Consider the following 18,764-nt stretch of genomic DNA (forward strand, 5'->3'; position numbering starts at 1 on the left):
AGGGTCAGAGCTATCATCTGCAGAGACTGCCGTAGCAGCTGTAGTGTCTGTAGCAGCTAAGGCCACAGCACACAATGCTCATCCAGTACTTACATGGGTTCTGGGGACTCAAACTTGGGTCGGTCCTCACGCTTGCAAGCCACTAACTCTTCTCTCCAGCCCCAAGTGCAAGGGCTTTTAGGCACATGGGGGACATACTCTAATAGGGTTGTGGCAATGGAAAAATGTGTTTGCATGTGGCACGGCAGTTTCAGGTTGCTGAACAAGGAGAAGGTAACTGAGCAACTAAAATTAAGGGCAGATTTAGGGTGCTGAGCTGGTTAGAAGAGTGCAGCAATTGGGCCAATAAGGCAGGTTGAAAAATAAGCTAATGTGTGTGTGTGGTGTTTCATCTGTGGATTTGTGGGAACCTGGACAGGGCTGGTAGCATGATCTGCTTGGAGCTTAAAGCAGGGTAGCAAAAACTACATGCTTAAAAAAAAAAAAAAGGTAAAGGTAAAGGTAAAGGGCCGGACAGTGGTGGCTCATGCCTTTAATCCCAGCAGAGGCAGGCGGATTTCTGAGTTTGAGGCCAACCTGGTCTACAGAGTGAGTTCCAGGACAGCCAGAGCTATGCAGAGAACCCTGTCTCAAAAAGTCAAAACAAAACAAAACAAAACCTACATGCTACGGGTCCCCTGTCCTCACCCACCTGGTGTTTACATGAGAACTGGGAATCTGAACTCTAGACCTCCTGCTTGCTCAACAAATGCTTTCTCTATGGAGCCATCCACAGCCCCTTGTTTCCATTCGGAGACAAAGTCTCCCTGTGGGCTACATAGTGAGTCTAAGGCTGGCCCCAAACATATACAGTCTTCCTGACTCAGCCTCCCCAAGTGCAGAGACCAAGTTACAGGTCTGAACCACTGTACCTGGCTGTGGATTCTCCAAACAAGGAGGGAGCTATAGCTCTGTGAGAGCACTTGCTTCACATGAGCAAAGCCCTGGGCTCCATCCCCAATGGATGGAAAAAGAAAACCAGACTGTGGTGGTAACACACCCATAATCCCAGCACCTGGGAGACAGAGGCAGGAGGATCAGGAGTTCAAGGCCAGTCTGAGGTCAGCTTGGCTGTGCTAGACATGTTGGAAAGAGGAGAGAGGAGAAAGAGGAAGGGATATATGACTGAGCAGTATGAAGGATGAACTGGATGGGGACTCTCCACCTAGCCGAGCTCCAGTAGGTGACAGTATGTGAGGGAGAAGCGTAGAGTGGTTGCCAGACTTCTGGGAGACAAGAACAGGTGTGTGCTTGTTCACCTGGCATGCAGGGCATCAGGCAGCCACCCCCAGGGACTGCTGACCTGTCATGGCGGTATAACCAAGGAAGCACGCAATCTTCTCCTGACACAGCTCCTGCTCCTCATAGGTCAGCAGCTGGTAGAGGAACTGCCAGAGCACCTGCTTGGCAGGTGTGTCCAGAACAGGGTAGACATCCACGATGAGGGTGTCGATGTTCCTGCAGGTGGGGGTGCAGAGCGGGGAGCTCATCCCTGAGGTGGTGGTTCCAGCCCCCTCCAGCCCACACCTTGAGCCCCACCTTTGAAAGACAGAGCAGAGAAGACAGGAAAGCATTCTCCAGAGAGAGTCTGCTCTGACTCAAATAGCTGTCTGGGCTGGGCATGTTAGCTCATTGGCAGAGCATGTACATCACATTCCTGAGGCTCTGAGTTCGAGTCCCAGCACCACCACCAAGAAAATGTAATAGTCAAATTCCAGCCTTGTCCTTTACCAACTGATTGAGCGCTCTTAAACTACTTAACTTTTTTTTTCTTTCTCTAGTCTGTAAAACCGGAGATAAAAATAACATATACCAGTCTCAGGAGATATCACAGTGGGTCAAATGCTTGCCATGGAAGTGTGAAGAATTGAGTTCCAATCCCCAGAACCCCTGTAAAAGCCTGACACAGCAGTTCAAAAATCTCTAATCCCACCATACCCCTGGAAGATGGGAGGCTGACCCAGGAGACTATCCAGCAGCCCCGGGACCAACCGGCCTGGCATTTGCAGTCACGAGACCCTGTCTCGAACAAGGTGGGAAGGCAAGGACCCACACCCAAAGTGAGACCTCTGACTTCCACAGGCAGGCCCGTGAGCATACATCCAACTCAAATAAATGCAGGCAGTACAGAATACGGTTGTATGTGACTTGCTTAAGATGGTGGGGGTGGGGCAAGATGGTTCAGCAGGATTGTTGTCAAACTCACTGACTCCTGTGAGTACTGTGGCGTGCACACACCCCTACATGCAATAAATTAAAAAAGTGTTTTTAAGAAAGATCAGGGAATAGAGAGGAAGAAGTATGTCACGGAACGTTGTTGGTATCCCCTTTCCATGGGAAAAAAGTCCCCAAATTCACTATAGTGATGGTTACATATACTTGCAAGAATACTCAAACCCTATAACCTCTGAAGGTTTTGTACAAGTCAATGTGTGAACTTTGGTCAGAGAGAGAAGACTCAGTGATTAAGAGCATTAGTGCTACTCCTGCAGAAGACCCAGGTTCAGTTCCCAGCACCTACCTGGCAGCTCACAAACACCTGTAACTACTTCCAGGAGATGTGATGCCCTCTCCTGGTCTACATGGGCACTGCACACATGTGGTACATCCATACGGATAATTTTTTAAGTTAAAAATAAGTGACTGAATTGTGTGTGCAGCATGCTAATTAACAAGATCATGTAAACCGAACCTACATAAATGTAAAGGGGAAGGCTTGCACCAGCCGTGACAGCTGTAGCTACATTACTTATTTATTTATTTATTTATCTATTTATTTATTTACTAAGATTCCAAGAGCCCAGTGTGGGTTCTTGATGTCCCATAAACTTGACCTGCCTGCCTCAATTCATTCAGTGCTGTTCAAATGCATCTGTATTTGCCCAAGGTGTTAGAATCCAGATTTTGCTGGGCATGGTGTTTCTAGTTTAATCCCAGCACCGAGGAGGCAGGGGCTGACTGATCTCTCTTGAGTTTCAGCACAGCCGGTACAACATAGCAAGACCGGGTCTTAAAAATAAACAAAGGGGCCGGGTGGTGGTGGTGGCGCACACCTGCAATCCCAGCACTTTGGGAGGCAGAGGCAGGTGGATTTCTGAGTTCGAGGCCAGCCTGATCTACAGAGTGAGTTCCAGGACAGCCGGGGCTATACAGAGAAACCCTGTCTCAAAAAAAAAAAAAAAAAAAAAAATTCAAAAAACCAAAATAAATAAATAAATAATAAACAAAGGAATAAATGTAAAAGTTGAGGTTTGCTCTAGGGCACGTCAATTGTTCCTTCCTTGACACCAGCTATTGTCTTCCTTCTCTCCACCTAAGGAGGCTGAGGCGCTGCTAGCAGGGAGAACAGGATTGCCCGCGTTTAGCTGACACTTGGGTGGGGCGCAAACAGGTTATATCCCCACCACCACTCTTCCCAGGGCACCTGTGCTGGAAGAAGCTCTCGAGAGCCCGGCAGACTCCATAGCGCTCAGGAGGAGTGAGGAGGTGGTCCAGCTGCTGGCTGAAGGTCTTCCCCTGGACTCGGATACTGGAAGGCAGGATGTCCGCCACCCACTGCAGCGAGGTGAGAGCTGACGCCCGGGTCGGAGAATCCAAAGAATCCGAATCTGCGGGGGACCACAGGTACGGGGAGGCACGGGTGACCCTGAGTTACCAGGGTAGGTTCAGTTTCTCAGACAGCTGGGGTCAACAGCCTTCTGAGCTGGGGTGTGCAATGCATTGAACAGCATTGAACGCTGCGCCTTGGGCTCTATCGCACCCCCTGGCGGCGTCCCTGGGAAGCGACCAAAACAGTCCTGGGAACTCTACAGCTTGACAGTCTCACCACTGGCGAAAGGGACCGGTCCTTCCTCTACCACCAGCGTGGGCATGGCGCCACTGCCCTGCAACATGGACACCACCTTGTCGTGGGAGCAGTTCCTGCAAAGGAGATGGCCCAGGAGGGCCTGCCAAGTGAGCTCTGCCCATCATGTAGCGGCCACCCAGCAAATCCTCTGTTCACTTAGCACAGGCGAGGACCCCAACTTTTGCATAAGTTAAAGTCTTGTATGATAGAAGCCCTAAGTTTGGGGCAGCTTTGCCTACAGATGCCTTGGATTGGCATTCCTGGACATAGAAGGAGTTATTCCTATGTCATCCTGTGGTACACAATTGTAATCCCAGCACTTGGGATGCTGAGGCAGGAGGATTTGCAGAATTTAAAGCCAGTCTGAACTATATAGCAAGTCCAAGTTGCCTGGGCAAACTAATCAATAGTGAGTTCTAAGTCAGCCTAGGATACAGAGCGAGGCACTGTCTCAAAATAAAATAAAATAAAATAAAATAAAATAAAAACAAAATGCTGAAGATGTAGTGCTGAGATTGTGTTTACCTAACACAAGTACCTTGTGTTAGATTCCCAGTATGACAGGGAAAAACACAGCTTTCCATGGAATAGGGATAGACACAGGAGGCAAAGGTCATAGGGCATAGGTCAGAAGGGGATCGGGGCCACTGCTGGTAGTGTCCCAAGAGGCAAAAGTCTTGGGGGATGGCTCATCACCAAGATCACAAGACAGCTTTGGGGCTCCTGACCTCATGTCCAATCCATTGAGGAAGAGGATCCGGTCACCTGACTTGAGGGAGGCATTTTCAGCCGGGCTGCCTGAAGGAGAGAAATAGAAGGTAAGCAGTCAGCTGACCACCACGTGGTGGACTTGGGTGGGAGCCTCCCCTACTTACCACCCCGCCCCCTCCCGTGTGAGCCAGATAGCCATTCTTCAGTTTTACAGGTGAGAATCGACGCTCAGGGCTCTCTAAACAGTTTAGAGAGTGAGAGAGCTTGCTGCTAAGTCTAACTGAGTTTGAACCCTGAGACCTACAGTGGTAGAGAAAACAGAGTCCTGCGAGTTGTCCTCTAACCTTTACACACACACACACACACACACACACACACACACACACACACCACACACCGGATGCCACCTGTGTGGTCCCATTCTTCCTCCTCAAATAAGTGTCATTTTTAAAACAAGCACGGGAAAGGACTCGTGTTTTAAGTGTGCATCTCCCATGCAAACCAGTCGACCCACAACCCTGAACATCTCCTCTAGGGAGTCACAGAGTCTGGGAATGGTCCTCCTGCCTTGGGAGCTTGTGAACTTCGGGCCAGGAAGCAGGCAGTCAGAAGGGACAGCAGCCCCTGGACCCAAGAGCCCTCTGACATTATCCAAAATGGCTGTGATAGTTAATGTCATCTGGACAGGATGTAGAATCACTTAGGAGACTGGCCTCTGGGTATAACCTTGTACGATTATCGAAATCAAGGATAACCTGTGAGAATGTGAGGGAATGTCTTCATCATGTTAACTGATGAGGGGAGACCTGTTTTAACTGTGGGCGGAGACACCCTGAGCAGGGAGGCTGGATTGAGGCGTAAAAGACGGAGGGCAAGCTAAGTACTGACACTTACCGCTCTGCTTTTTCTTTAATTTCTTTCATTTTCATGTGTGTATATGTGACATGCGTGTACGTATGGGTGTTTTCATTTGTGTAGGTGCATGTATTGTGTGTGTGTGTGTGTGTGTGCGCGCGCGCGCGTGCATGTAGAAGTCAGAAACGGATATCATTCTCCATTGCTTTCCCACCTTGTTCCCTGAGGCAGGGTCTCTCAGTCAAATCTGAAGTTCACTCAAACGGCTAGCTTGCTAGTTAGCTTGCTTTGGGGGTTCCCAGCTCTTCCTTCCAAGGCTAGAATTACTGGAGGTCATCATACCCACCTAGCATTTGATATGTGTTCTAGGGATCCAAAGTCCAGCCCTTAAAGTCTACTCAACAGGGGCTCTAACCATTGGACAATCTCCCCAGCCCTTACTCTCCGCTTCTTAATAATGGAGGATGCACGGGGACTAGCAGGCATGGATAGCACTACCAGAGAGAACTTCATCGGGGTTTGTCACCTCATTCCCAATCTTAGGGACTCAGGGTAACCTGTCCATCCCTCACCAGGTAGGACAGATTCAATCCAGACCGGTCCGTGGCCGCGCAGGGTGAAGCCGAAACTCTTGTTGCCTTTATAGACTCGAACAGTCCTGTGGGAGGAAAGATGGAACGGGATTGGAGGTGGGTGAGCTTCCCTGTCTCACCCTGAGAACAGAGGACCAGGGGTCAGGGGATGGACATGTTTCATGTCCTTACTCTCACAAATACCCACTGCCCATGACCCCAACACAAGCTTGGGCAACAGCAGATGTCCCCCGCTGTCCCCCGCAAGCCATGCGTACCTGCGAGGACCCCCAGGGCCAGTGCGGCCGCCCAGCAGCGAGGCGGCCTTTCGCGGGGGCGGCTCATCCGGACGGCGGGGCGCGGCACTAGCGCGCGTGGACACTAAGAGGCGCTCCGGGCGTTCTTCGCTGCGACTCCGGCGCAAACGTTGCGCGCCCTGCGTCCTCCGAGCACGGCACAGTTTGCCGAGCAGACCCTGCGACACCACCTCGTCAAAGCGCGCCCGGTGCTTTTTGGGGATGAAGATCCTGCAAAGCGAGGAGCGACCACCGAGTCCGAGTCAGGCGCGGCCCCTGACTGCATTCCAAAGGCACCTCCTAGTGGCTCTTTTGCCCATTCCCAGGGGTGACCAGGGAAATTTTCATTCCCCGTTTCAGTGAACAGACTTGCATTCCCAGCTTTCCTAGACCTGGTCCCTTGATGACTCAGTGGATCGAAGTATTTGCTGTCAACCCTGAAGAGCTGAGTTCGAGTTCCCGGGACCCACAGAGTGGAAGGAGAGAATTGACTATCCTAGACTACACCATGGGTGCGGCATCGTGCTAACTGTATCTTGGGAAGTTCACATGGACTGTTTCCTTTAGCCTACCTAACCTTTGCAGGGCCTTCCTGCTCCCAAACCGGTCTCTAGAGGCGTTCCAGCTCCTGCCCGTCTTCCATCTGTCTGGTTCTCATCGCCATCCTCCCATGTTCTTGTTTCTACAAGCTAAACCCCAGCTAATGCTCTCCTCTCTCCCTTCTTATTTCCAGGTGATTTCCAGAGAAAACTACAACAGCCATCCGCGAGCTATGTGACTTCCCTCCGAGGGTCCTCACACTTCCGGTTCTCCTGTTCGCTTCCTCTGCCGGCCCTGTCCACAGCCGCTTCCTTGCAAAAGCGAGGGCGACTACCACCTCCAAGTTTATGGCTCTGTCTGATCCATACTTATTTTTCCCGTTTAATATTTTTTTAAAAAAAATTTTGTAAGTGTATGCATGTGTTCCCAGTCCCCTGCACGTGTTTGGTAAACCTCTGTCCACTGGTTCCTTCTTGAGCACAGCCTGTGGTGCTCTCCAAGGTGTCAGCCTGGAGGTGGTGGGCAGAGACTTAGCCTCCATGCAATGTCCAAATGACATCGGATGAGTGCTTGGTGCCTGTACGGCTAGGAGCTCCCGGAAGCTGGGATTTGTAGTCGGGCTGTGGCCCACAGCGGTGGAAAAGAACTTGGCATCTTGAGAAGAAAGTGTGTGTGTGCATGCGCACCTCTGTGTGTGTGTGTGTGTGTGAGATACAGCCCCATCTCCATATAACACCTTCAGCTAACTTACTGACCCACTGTGGAAGATTCTAAGGCACAGAGAAACCTGTAACTTTCCAGGGTGACCCAGCTGGCCTCTGACAGCTGCCATCGGGGCTCATGACCCTAGGAAGAGCTTCCTGGCTGTACCCCAAGGCTCCCTTCTCTGTTCTTTATATCAGGAGCCAATGCCAAGGGCATGGTGGGAAGTCAGGAGAGGAAATAGGAAGGGCATGCAGGGTTAATACATCCTCCCCTGAACTGGATCTGTGACTCTCCCAGCATCCATGGACCAGGTTAACGGAGCTGGCTGGACAGAATGAACTCCCTGGTAAGATATAAGGACTGCAGATCCTTCCGGAGGGCTCATGCTAGCCCCACCCCCACCCCCAGAGAATTCTGCTTCAGATTGGATACTCCAGGTGACCAGGAGGTCCCCTGAGCCTGACTCCTCCATCTGCCTGACTAGGCTTGGGCCTCTCTTTATCCTCCTGCCTCATGTCCTGGCAAAGGATACTGAGACTGTGTGCCGTATACCTCATCCTCCAGGTCCAAGCTCTGCAAGGCATCAGACCTACATTCTAACCCGGGCAGGGGTCAGATGCCCAGTACAGTTTGGCATCCAACTCCAAGAAGTCAAAGTCCTGCTTGGCAGGTGGGCACCAGGCTGAGTCACCAACTGGGGGAGGTGGGAGGTCTGGTGGCTAGTTCTCTGCTTGGCATCCGGGAGATCGGGCCAGAGGCCAAAGCTGCCTGCTGAGGCAGACACCCTTCCTGGCTGGCATGAGGCTCTCCTGCGGCTCCATCCCTGTCTGGCCCAGCCACCCCAGTTCTGGCACTGCTGTCTGTTAATTAAAGCTGGCACAGTCAGATGCAGTAGGGGTGAATTCATTATAGGGACATATCATTGCCTTTGTGACTGTGTCCGACCAGCAATAAGTCTCCAAGGCTCTTACACCCTTACTAAGTTCCAACCGGCTTTCCTGAGTTCCGAGGATTCTTCCTAAGAGTCACAAGCCTATAACCTTCCGCTGGGTCACTTCTGCTGCCGGAACCTCTCCTAGGATCCTTCCTTGCCTGTGTGTGATCCACCCCGGCCCAGCTTTCTTCACCTAGCTCTTGATCTCCAGCCAGCGAAATGGTGGAGACAGGAATGGGATCCTCAAAGGCAGCAACCTGCAGTTCCTCAGTGGAAAGGCCCTGCCTTCCAAATTCAAAACTCGACACGATGCTCTAGATTCTCACTCAGGGCACACGGCACCCCCGTTCTTGGTCCCTGTCCTATCCTGCGAGCCGAGCCGTTGCAGGAAGGTTGCCTTTTCTTCCTAGCCTTTCACTTCATCCCAGGACTCCCGGCAGCGCGCACGCGGGTCCTGGGTACCCAACATGGAAACCTCACCGCTCACAGACCCACCGATTTATTTCCGCTGTCCGCAGTTTCTGGGCTCCGCCCAGTTTCAATAGGTTGCCCACCCAAAACAGGGAACCCCTCTTGATATCCCAGCCCCCTTCCCCCACCTCGAGCTGGCCGGATGCGGGGCGCGAGGTTTCCAGGGGCGCAGAACGCGATGGGGGAAGCTACCTAAAGTGCCGAGAGAAGCCCTGGTCCTTCCCCATCTGGATCCGCGAGGGCGGCGCGGCAGGTGCGCACCGGGCAGCGGGTGGCGGAGCCCGCGACGACAGAGAGGGCGCCCGCTATTCCACGCGCCTTTGCTGGGCGAGCGTGCGCGGCCCCTCCCGGCCAGTCCCGCACCGTGGCCCCATGCCCGCCCATTCTTGGTAGCTCCGCCCCGCCCCGCCCCGCCCCTCCTCTCCCTGCCCGGGGACCCTTCAATTAGCTGGGGGCATCCGGAGCTGTCAAGCTCCTTCCTTTGGCTCTCCACTGTATTCCCTCTTCAGGAGTCTTGTCTGGGATCTCCCTGGCCCAGCGCCCTGATCCCCTTACAGTGGCTGCAATACTCCGCTACAGCTAACACCTTTTTGAAGAACCTCCTTTTGCAGTGCATTTGCACAGGACTTCCCTGGAGCTGGCCAGTGCTGACAATGCCCTCCCTACATTTCCAGGGGAAGCGAGGGAGAAGGAGAGCTTTGAAAGCTGTGGCCAGGGCCAGAGAGAGATCGCAGCACTCCAGAGCAGTGAATGGCCTTGCTAGGGTTTATGGATTCTAGGGCAGATGGAAGAACCCCAGGGGTTTTGAGGTCTTGGTAGCCAGGCCAGAAAAAGGTGCAGGACGTGAGGAGAGGCTAGGGTGTGTTTGTTTGTTTGTCGGTTCTGGGACTTGAATAGACATTTCTCATATGCTGCCCAGGCTCTCTGCGGCAGAGATTCCCATGCCTTTTTACTTCTTACTTTGTGAAAGGGTCTCACTAAGTTCCCCAGGCGGGTCTTGAACTCTCTCTAATCCAGGCAGGCCTTGAACTCTCTCTCCCTATCCCTTTGCCTTCCCCTCCTCCCTCCCCCTACCCTTCCCTAACTCCCTTCATACAATCTTCCTTCCTTCCTTTCTTCCTTCCTCTCTTCCTTCCTTCCTTTCTTCTTTCCTTTCTTTCTTTCTTTCTTTCTTTCCTTTCTTTCTTCCTTCCTTCCTTTCTTCCTTTCTTCCTTCTTTCCTTCCTTCCTTTCTTCCTTCCTTCTTTCCTTCCTCCCTTCCTTCCTTCGTATAAGGTCTTATGTAGCCCAGGGTAGTCTCAAACTTGCTGTACAACCAAGGATAACCCTGTGAGTCTCCTGCCCCCATCTCCTGGGTACCAGGGCTACAAGCATGTACCTCTAGACCTGCTTTTATTCCATTCAGGGAATCAAAGTCAAGGCTTTGTCTGTGCTGACAAGCACACTGCCAACATCCGCAACCCGGACCTTGAAGATTTGATCCTCCTGCCTCAGCTTCTTGATCAGATGGGATTTTAGGCCTGTTCCACATTAGCTGAGTGATTACATTTTGAAATACAGAAGTAGGCTGAGGATGTGGCTCCGTGGTAGAGCACGTGCACACAGTTCCCCAGTGAGAGGCTGGGGGTGTGACTCAGGCCAGAGCCCTTGGACTAGAATCTACCAGTGAGAGGGCTAGTGTATATCCCCATGGTAAGGGACTCCCCTAGCAAGAATGAAGTCCTATGTTCCATCCCAACCCCGAAGATAAAACAAAAACACCAACAGGGCATGCTGTTCGCATGTACCCCAGGCTCCTCCCTTCATTCTGCCCCCCTCCCCCAGCTGCCGTGTAGTTACCTCTCAGAGCTGTTTCTCTTTGGCAGAAGCAGCCTCAGCCACGCCCACTCTTGCCCCCTAGCTCTACCCCATGCCTGGGAGCACAGTTCTCATCCTGAGAGCAGCTGACATCAGGACCACGACTGTCCCATGGTGACAAGGGCATTCGAGGTCTTGTTCACCAGCACAGGTGCCCTAGAACCAGCCACACCCAAAGGCTATAAAAACCATTCACTGCTGGGAGGCTGATTTCTGAGTTCGAGGCCAGCCTGGTCTACAGAGTGAGTTCCAGGACAGCCAGGGCTATACAGAGAAACCCTGTCTCGAAAAAACCACCAACAACAACAAAAAACCATTCACTGTGTTGACAACAGAGACGAGAAAACGTTGGGCGGATGCTTATGCCGCGGTCTGGACATGCTGCTTCAGGCCAGGCCACCTCAGGCACGGAGACGTCCCCACATGGGGGTGGGGGCAGTGGGGGGGGACATTTGGCCAGGTGACTCAAGACAGCACGGAGTAGACGCCAGGAAACAGGCGATTTGTAGATTTGTCTACGGTGCCTGCCTCAGTGGAAGAACATTATCAAAGATCATTCAAGAACAATCATTCTCAAGCAAAGGTAATTTTGTGTCCACCTCTACCCCCTGGGGACATCGGGCACAAGCTCAAAATGTCTTTTTGGCTGCCACAAAATGACAGCTGGGAGAGGGGTGTGGTGCTGGCAGTTAGCAGGCAGAGGCCAAGGAGGCTGTTTCTCAGCAGTCGGTGTGCACAGGGGAAAGGGAGGGTCTCAAGGTTGTCTGGAGAAAAGAGACCCTCCATTCAGGAGATCAACACTATCTGCTCACACACAATGCCGGGCACTTCCACCACATCAGCTCACACACACACACCCCAGAGCTGTTTATACACAGGTTTTTGTTGTTTTGTATAGGCCATGCATGTGTGTCTTATGCATGCTTTCATGAATGTGTGTGTGTGTGTGTGTGTGTGTGTGTGTGCATGTGAGTGCTGCTAGCCAGCTTGCTCTGGGAACGCCCACCCCCACCCCGTCTTTGCTAAGGTTGAAATCACAGCTGGACCATTAACAATCGACAGACCTGGGGATCTGACATCTGGTCCTCATGCTCACACCAAAAGCACTGGAACCAGAGTCATATCCTCGGCCTTCATATGTAAATATTTTTATTTTTTGAGATAAGGTGTACAGCTGGTCTCAAACTCACAGAGAGCCACCTGCATCTGCCTCCCAAGTCCTGGGATTAAAGGCATATTCCAATCATGCCTGGCTCTGTCTTATATATGTGTGTGTGTGTGTGTGTGTGTGTGTGTGTGTGTGTATGTATGTATATGTGTGTATATATATATGTGTGTGAGTAATATTACTATAATTACTGTATTGTGATTACTATATAGTATATACTATGTTATATATGCTATACTAATATATAGTAATATATTATATATTATATTACTATAGTATTTATATGTACTACGTCACTATAATACATTATAATATAATATACTATAATATTATGGTCTAAGGTCAACATTAGATGTCTTCGTCCATTGCTGTCCACTTTATATTCTTTCAAACAGGCTCTCTCTGTGAACCTGGAGTGAACTGATTAGACTAGACAGAATGACCTGTGAGTTGCAGGGATTCTGTCTCCATCTCCCTGACCCTGGGATCACTGGGCCACTGCGCCTGGTTTACACGGGTGCTGGCGAGCCAAATTCAGGTTTTCATGCTTTCATAGAAAGCACGTTGCCCTTTAAGCTGTCTCTCCCATCCTATTATACTACATAGATAACTATTGTGGGTGATGAGGGGTCACACCCAGGTGCGACCACACCCGGCAAAGAACTCTGCCACAAGACTATCTCTCGTTTTTATGTTTGTTTCTTTGTGATAAGGTCTCTTTATTCAGCTAAGGTTGGTCCTGAACACCATAAGTAGACCCAAACTTGCAACCCTAACTCCAGTGCCGAGTGCTGGGTTTACTAAAAGTGTGCGCCTCCACCTTAGGTTCCAAGAACGATGTCTACATCACGACTTCGCTGAAAGGATGCTGAAGGAATACAGGTGGCCCCTCCTCCCGCATAGCTCACTTACGGGGTTTCCTACCCAGACCCCTGTTGGGAGCATGTAGGATAAAACAGCCCTCTTCCTCAGGCAATCTATGAAGATCGGTTTACTTGCTCAAGGCTGTACCATTACCGAAGAGACCCCCACGGTTCCAGCTAGAAATTGCAAATCCCACCACCTCAGCCACACCAATGGCTGCGTTCTCTCCTCACCCTTTCCTCCCCCCACCCGTGACGCGTCGCTGCCGCCCCTCCCCCACCCCCACTGCACTTTCTCCTTCCTCCTGGACACATCACATTTTCCAAACTGCCTGTCCTGTCCTAATTAGAAAGCCATTTTACCACTTAATCAGACTGAGAGTCCTTGGGGGACAGACCCAAATTAGGTTCCTCGTGGCAGCAGGAAATGCTCTCATAAAGGAGCACAGTGCCTTTGCTCACTGTGGCCACACATCCGGACACATTCAAGGTCTGCCTTGTCCCAGACGATAGCCACCCCCTGTACATTAGTTATGTATAAGCTAATATACATATTAATTTAAGCACATATAATAATATACATACTTAAAGTGTGACTACGGAAAGCAAGATAAATTGTATATATATTGGACAGTGTCACATGTAGCCCAGGCTGGCCCTTAAATTTGCTATGTTACCTAGGATGACCTTGAACTTCTGGGCCTTCTTACCTGCCCCTCCCTAGTGCTGAGATTACAGGCATACACCAGTGTTGAGAACTGAACCCAGGCCTCGCTATGTGACCCAGGTTGGCCACACACTTACAGTCTTCTTGCCTCGACCTCCCAAGTGCTGGGGTTACTGGTGTGTGATTATCTACACTTATGAAAAATTTGGCCATATTAAATAACCACATGTACTCAGTGGCTACTGCGGGAGAGGCCTGAGCTTTACAGTCTCACGCAGAAGCTCCTCCCTCTTCTGATTGGGCCACTGAGGTGACACCCAACCCTGCCTTCACATCAGTCCACATGTTCTGAGTGGATTCTAACCTCCATGGGAAGATTATTTATTATTTATTTATAGCCGGGTTCTTGATAAACTACTCAGGCCGGCTTTGAACTTGTGATCCTCCAGCTGTACCCTCCCAAGTAGATGAGATTTCAGGTGTGGCTCTAAAAGAAAGCTATATACATACACACACACACACACACATACACACACATAGGCACGCGCGCACACGCACACAGACACACACACACACACACAGCATCATCAGTAGTAGCAGCAGCAGCAGCATCTACCATCTTTTGTTTATTCAGCCTCTTATTTAAGCCTAGTCTGTCTGCCCTGTGTGATCCCTGGGTCAGGGCAGTGACTCCCCATTGTTCTTATTCAATGGCAGACCACGATGCCCCTGCTTTTGCCTTCTGTGCCCAGCCCAGATGCTTGGCCCTGAATTCTTCTCGGGTGTGACCTTCCCAGGACACACTTCCGGACCCCTCTGAGGCCCACCTTTCTGAGGTATAGTGCTGACACCTGCTGAGTCCCTGCCCTGATGACAGGAGTCTGGGATAGCAATGGCTTGCCCCTGAACTTGGACTCAGGATTAGCCTGCTGCCTCTGTGATGCTTTCTCGTCCCTTCGGAGACTTCTCCAAGAAGCTCTTCACCTCGGCATCCCAAGAGCCCAGCACACAGTGGGGTCGTTGGCATCTGGTCAGCTCCGGGAAGGGAGGGAGGGAGGGAGGTGTTCGGAAATTCAGAGATGTTGGAGGGATGGTCGTGGTGGGGAGGCGTTGCCTGAAATCCCCGCTGCCACGTTACCCTCCCTTCCGAGCCCAGCTGGGCGCCGCCCCCTCCTCCAACAACCTCCCCAATTTTCCTGTCGCAGATGACACCCGCTGGCGACACAGGCCTCCCATTCATCCTCCCAGCAGCGCCCCAGGGAAGCAGCGGGCCACCGGGGCATCCGGGAGTGTCCAGGGGTTCCCGCTTTTTCCGGGATCTAAATCTAGACCACCTCCTCCCGTTCCGATCCTCAGCTGACAGGGGCCTGTCAGGGCGGGCGCTTGGGGACGAAAAGCAGCGAGGCAGCCGCCCGCCGCTGTCCCGAGAGAGGTGGCGCGGGCGGGGACCCAAGCCCCGCAGCAGCACCGAGATGAAACCGGGAAATCTGAGCGATCCTCCCGCTGAGTCTGGCCTGGAGACAAACGCACCAAGTTCCCTGGGGACAGCCTCGTCCCCCTACAAGCCCAGCCCTCATGGAACTGGGCAGAACCGAGCTCTGCCTATCTGTCACCTCCCCAGGAAGTCCTCAGCCCCCCCTGCATCAGCTCCGCGACAAATTCTGCTCTAGAAATAACTTTTTTTTTCCCCTATCCAAAGCTTTTTTTTTTTTCTCAGCAAGAGTCCCCTCACTCACCCCAGGCAGCTCATGGTGGCCTCTTTCGGTGGCCTCCTATGCGTTTCTCTGCGGAGTCGAGATGCTGAGCCTGGGCTGGTGGGGGTGGGGGGTGCTGGACAGCCCAGTCCCTGACATTGGCCAGGCCCAGAGGGAGGGGCAGACCGCGGGGTGAATGGCAGCGAGGGGAGGGGGCAGACTGAGCCCGGAAAGGGGGAGGGTTCGGGCAAGAGCCTGGAGAGAAAGCCAGGCAATACCCACAAACAGAGTATGAAAAATCCCAGAAGCTGTCTGATCGAAGCTGTGTGCAGAGGAGGCCCCCGGTGAGGGAGGCCGGGGATGGGGGTATCCCTGGTTCACCTGGAGTTTCTCCAAGCCGCGACCCACCAGGAATTTCCTCAAATACACTTAGAGGATGAGCTAGTGCCAAGCTAACTGTGTCCAAGAGCCTGTGACACCCATTGATTTGCTCTGTGACCCTCTCATTACCTCATCTTGACTCTCTGAATGGAGTTAACTTGGTGACATCGTGTCCTTCAAGGGTCTAACGAAGTCCTTGGCACACTGTCACCATCATCACAATCATCACCATCACCATCACCATCATCAAACCCCTGGAGGGGCTGGAGAGATAGCTCAGTGGTTAGTGTTGGACAAATTTAATTCCAGAATTCAGGAGGCTGAGACAGGTTAGATCTTCGTGAACTGGAGACCAGCCTGGGTTATATAGCAAGGTCCAAGCTACCCAGGGCTACACAGTTAATAATACCCTGTACACACACACACACACACACACACACACACACACAATAAAAACAGCCCGATGATGTGGTGGTTCACACCTGTAATTACATCATTTGGGAGGCTAGAGCAGGAGAATCTTGAGTTCGAGGCCAGCCTGGGAGACATAAGGAGACCCTACCAAAAAAAGAAAAAAAGCAGGGCGGTGGTGGCGCATGCCTTTAATCCTAGCACTTGGGAGGCAGAGGCAGGTGGATTTCTGAGTTCGAGGCCAGCCTGGTCTACAGAGTGAGTTCCAGGACAGCCAGGGCTATACAGAGAAACCCTGTCTCGAAAAAAAAAAACCAAATCCCCAAACAAACAAACAAACAAACAAAAGGGATACCAAGAAGCAGAAAGCAGACATTGCCTGTAGGATTATGTGGACATCAGGACCCATACAGAGCTGATTCCTTCATATTGTGCCCGGAGCTCAGTCACAGGATAGAGCTGAAAATATCTTTTTGTTCTGAGTGACTCCCGCCATCTTGGTTTGGGACAGAGTTAGGAAGCAGTCGGTCGGTCACAGGCCAGCATTAGCTGTCCCTCCCACGATCACAAACACAACCGCTGTGGCAGGCTCAAGAGCTGTTCACCAGCTCAAGAGCAGGCCCCGTGTCCCACCCTGAGAGAACCCCCCGCACCCCGTGTCTTCCCATCCTGCAGTCCTCGGAAGTACCTGAGGTTGTCCAGGACTGGCCTCTGCGCCTCGCTGGGCAGAACAAGAGTGAGAGTCCACACCAGCTCATCTACCCGTGGCTCAGCAGCAAACTGCTTCAGTGCAGCAAACACCTGCTCCTTGGCCGTCGGCTGATCCCCCAAGATGTCATCTACCTGCAAAGAGAGGGTCCCAGGGAAAACCGTGGCGAGTCCGCAGCTCACCTCCGCAGGACGGCTGACACAGGACTGTCACATGTTGCCCACCTGACCTCACCTCTCTCAGCTACCCTTGAGTCAGAGACTTTTTGCTATTGTTTTGATTTGTTTTTTTGAGACAGGGTTTCTCTATGTAACAATCCTGACTGTCCTGGAACTGGATTTATAGACTAGGCTAGCCTTGAACTAGCAGAGATCTACTGGCCTCTGCCTCCCAAGCGCTGGGATTAAAGGCATTTGCTACCATTGTCCGGAGAGACAGAGACTAGTAACATCTCCATTTTGTAGCCAAAGAGCTAAGGTCAAGGAAACTGGCAGAGAAAGGACCTGTAGAGACATCATTTGTGGAAGAGACAGCTCACCCAAGTGCTTTTGGTCATAAAGTTACCAGATCGGGATTTGTACTTTAGGAACACGATTGTTTTTTTAACTTTTATTGACGTATTTGTATCTGTGAAGGTCAGAGAACCACTGGCAGAGTCAGTTCTCTCCTCTCACGTGGATTCTAGGGATTGAACTGAGGTCATCAGGGCTTTTGTGAATGCCTTACCCACGGAGCCATCTCAACAGCCCAGGGACCAGGCGTTCCAGCGAATCAAAGGACTTAATAGAAGTGCTTAAACACGTGCCAGGCACTCACTAATTGCTGGTTACTATTATTATGATGCTATGCTGTGCTTCGCTGCACAGCACTGCTTCCTAAGGGTTCCCACAGAGTGCATTCTGGTGCCATAAAGGCACTATGGAAGGTGTGCCCTGTCGTGAGTTTTAACTCTCTCCCTCTGTCTGAACTTTATTGGCATGTTCTTTCTCTTCATGTACGTAACTAGCTAATGTTAATAATGGAACATCTATTCAGAGGGGTGTGGGGGCCACTGAAACTGGGAGTGCACATTCACACAGTGTTCCTGAAAAGTAGCTTGTTAGTATTCCTAAAGGGCTCTCTCTCTCCCTCTCTCTCTCTCTCTCTCTCTCTCTCTCTCTCTCTCTCTCTCTCACACACACACACACACACACACACACACATGCGCATCACAATTACTGTTTCGCAGTAGTGAGGATGGAATCCAGGGTCTCCTCATCCTAAGCAAGTGCCACAAAGCTACATCCCCAGCCATGTGTGTGTGGGGGGCATTTAAGTGTGTCCATGTTCCTGTGTATGCAACACGCATGTGCTGGTGGAGGGCAGAGGACACCATTGGGTGTTTTCCTCAGGGGTCTCCACTCTCAATCTTTCTCCCTTTTTATTTTGAAATGATCTCACTCAGCTCTCCAGGCTAAGCTCAAATCTCTAGGCAGGCCTTCAACTTGTCATCCTCCTGCCTCAGCCTTCTGAGTAGCTAAGATAACAGGCCTGAGCCCCCAGACTGAACTGGTTCTCTGTCTCTGTCTCTGTGTCTCTCTCTGTCTCTCTGTCTCTGTCTCTGTCTTTCTCTCTGTCTCTCTCTCTGTCTCTCTCTGTCTCTCTCTCTGTCTCTCTGTCTCTCTAGACAGGTTCATGCTATGTAGTCCCATCTGGTCTCAAACTCAAACTTGGTATCCTCCTGCCTCCACCTCCCAAGTGCTCGGCTAACAGGCGCATACCACTGCAGCTAACTGAAGCCGTCCTTCCTTTCTTTCTTTCAGTGACCTGCTGCTATCTGTGAGTTCACCCAGCGTCCTGACAAGACAGGACCCTGTGGTGAGAGTGAAGTTTAATCTTTCTGTTATTACATTTTTACATTTTACATTTCATGGTGTGTGTGTGTGTGTGTGTGTGTGTGTGTGTGTGTGTGCTACAACACCGGGGGAGGTCAGAGGGCACCTTCTGGGAGAGAGTTGGTTCTCTCCTGCTGTGGGTTCCAGCTGAGGTCATCAGGACCTCACAG

General features: G+C 51.5%; 1 protein-coding gene across 3 annotated transcripts in view; it reads right to left on the reverse strand.

The window, feature by feature from the left end:
- The window catches only part of Grid2ip (Grid2 interacting protein), a 35,560-nt gene that overhangs the window by 13,427 nt on the left and 3,369 nt on the right, over positions 1–18,764 (reverse strand). The window contains exons 2-8 of one of the 3 annotated variants that reach the window (XM_052168644.1): positions 16,700–16,854; positions 6,303–6,551; positions 6,025–6,110; positions 4,615–4,684; positions 3,866–3,960; positions 3,464–3,647; positions 1,343–1,497 (exon numbers count right to left, since the gene is read on the reverse strand). In XM_052168644.1, coding sequence (XP_052024604.1) covers positions 1,343–1,497; positions 3,464–3,647; positions 3,866–3,960; positions 4,615–4,684; positions 6,025–6,110; positions 6,303–6,551; positions 16,700–16,854 — 994 coding nt within the window. Of the gene's footprint in view, positions 1–1,342; positions 1,498–3,463; positions 3,648–3,865; positions 3,961–4,614; positions 4,685–6,024; positions 6,111–6,302; positions 6,552–9,162; positions 9,198–15,261; positions 15,276–16,699; positions 16,855–18,764 lie in introns of those variants that run through there. The other 2 variants (XM_052168646.1, XM_052168645.1) reach the window with 2 other exon arrangements.

The sequence above is a fragment of the Apodemus sylvaticus genome, chromosome 22 (genome assembly GCF_947179515.1).
Source record: "Apodemus sylvaticus chromosome 22, mApoSyl1.1, whole genome shotgun sequence".
NCBI lineage: Eukaryota > Metazoa > Chordata > Mammalia > Rodentia > Muridae > Apodemus > Apodemus sylvaticus.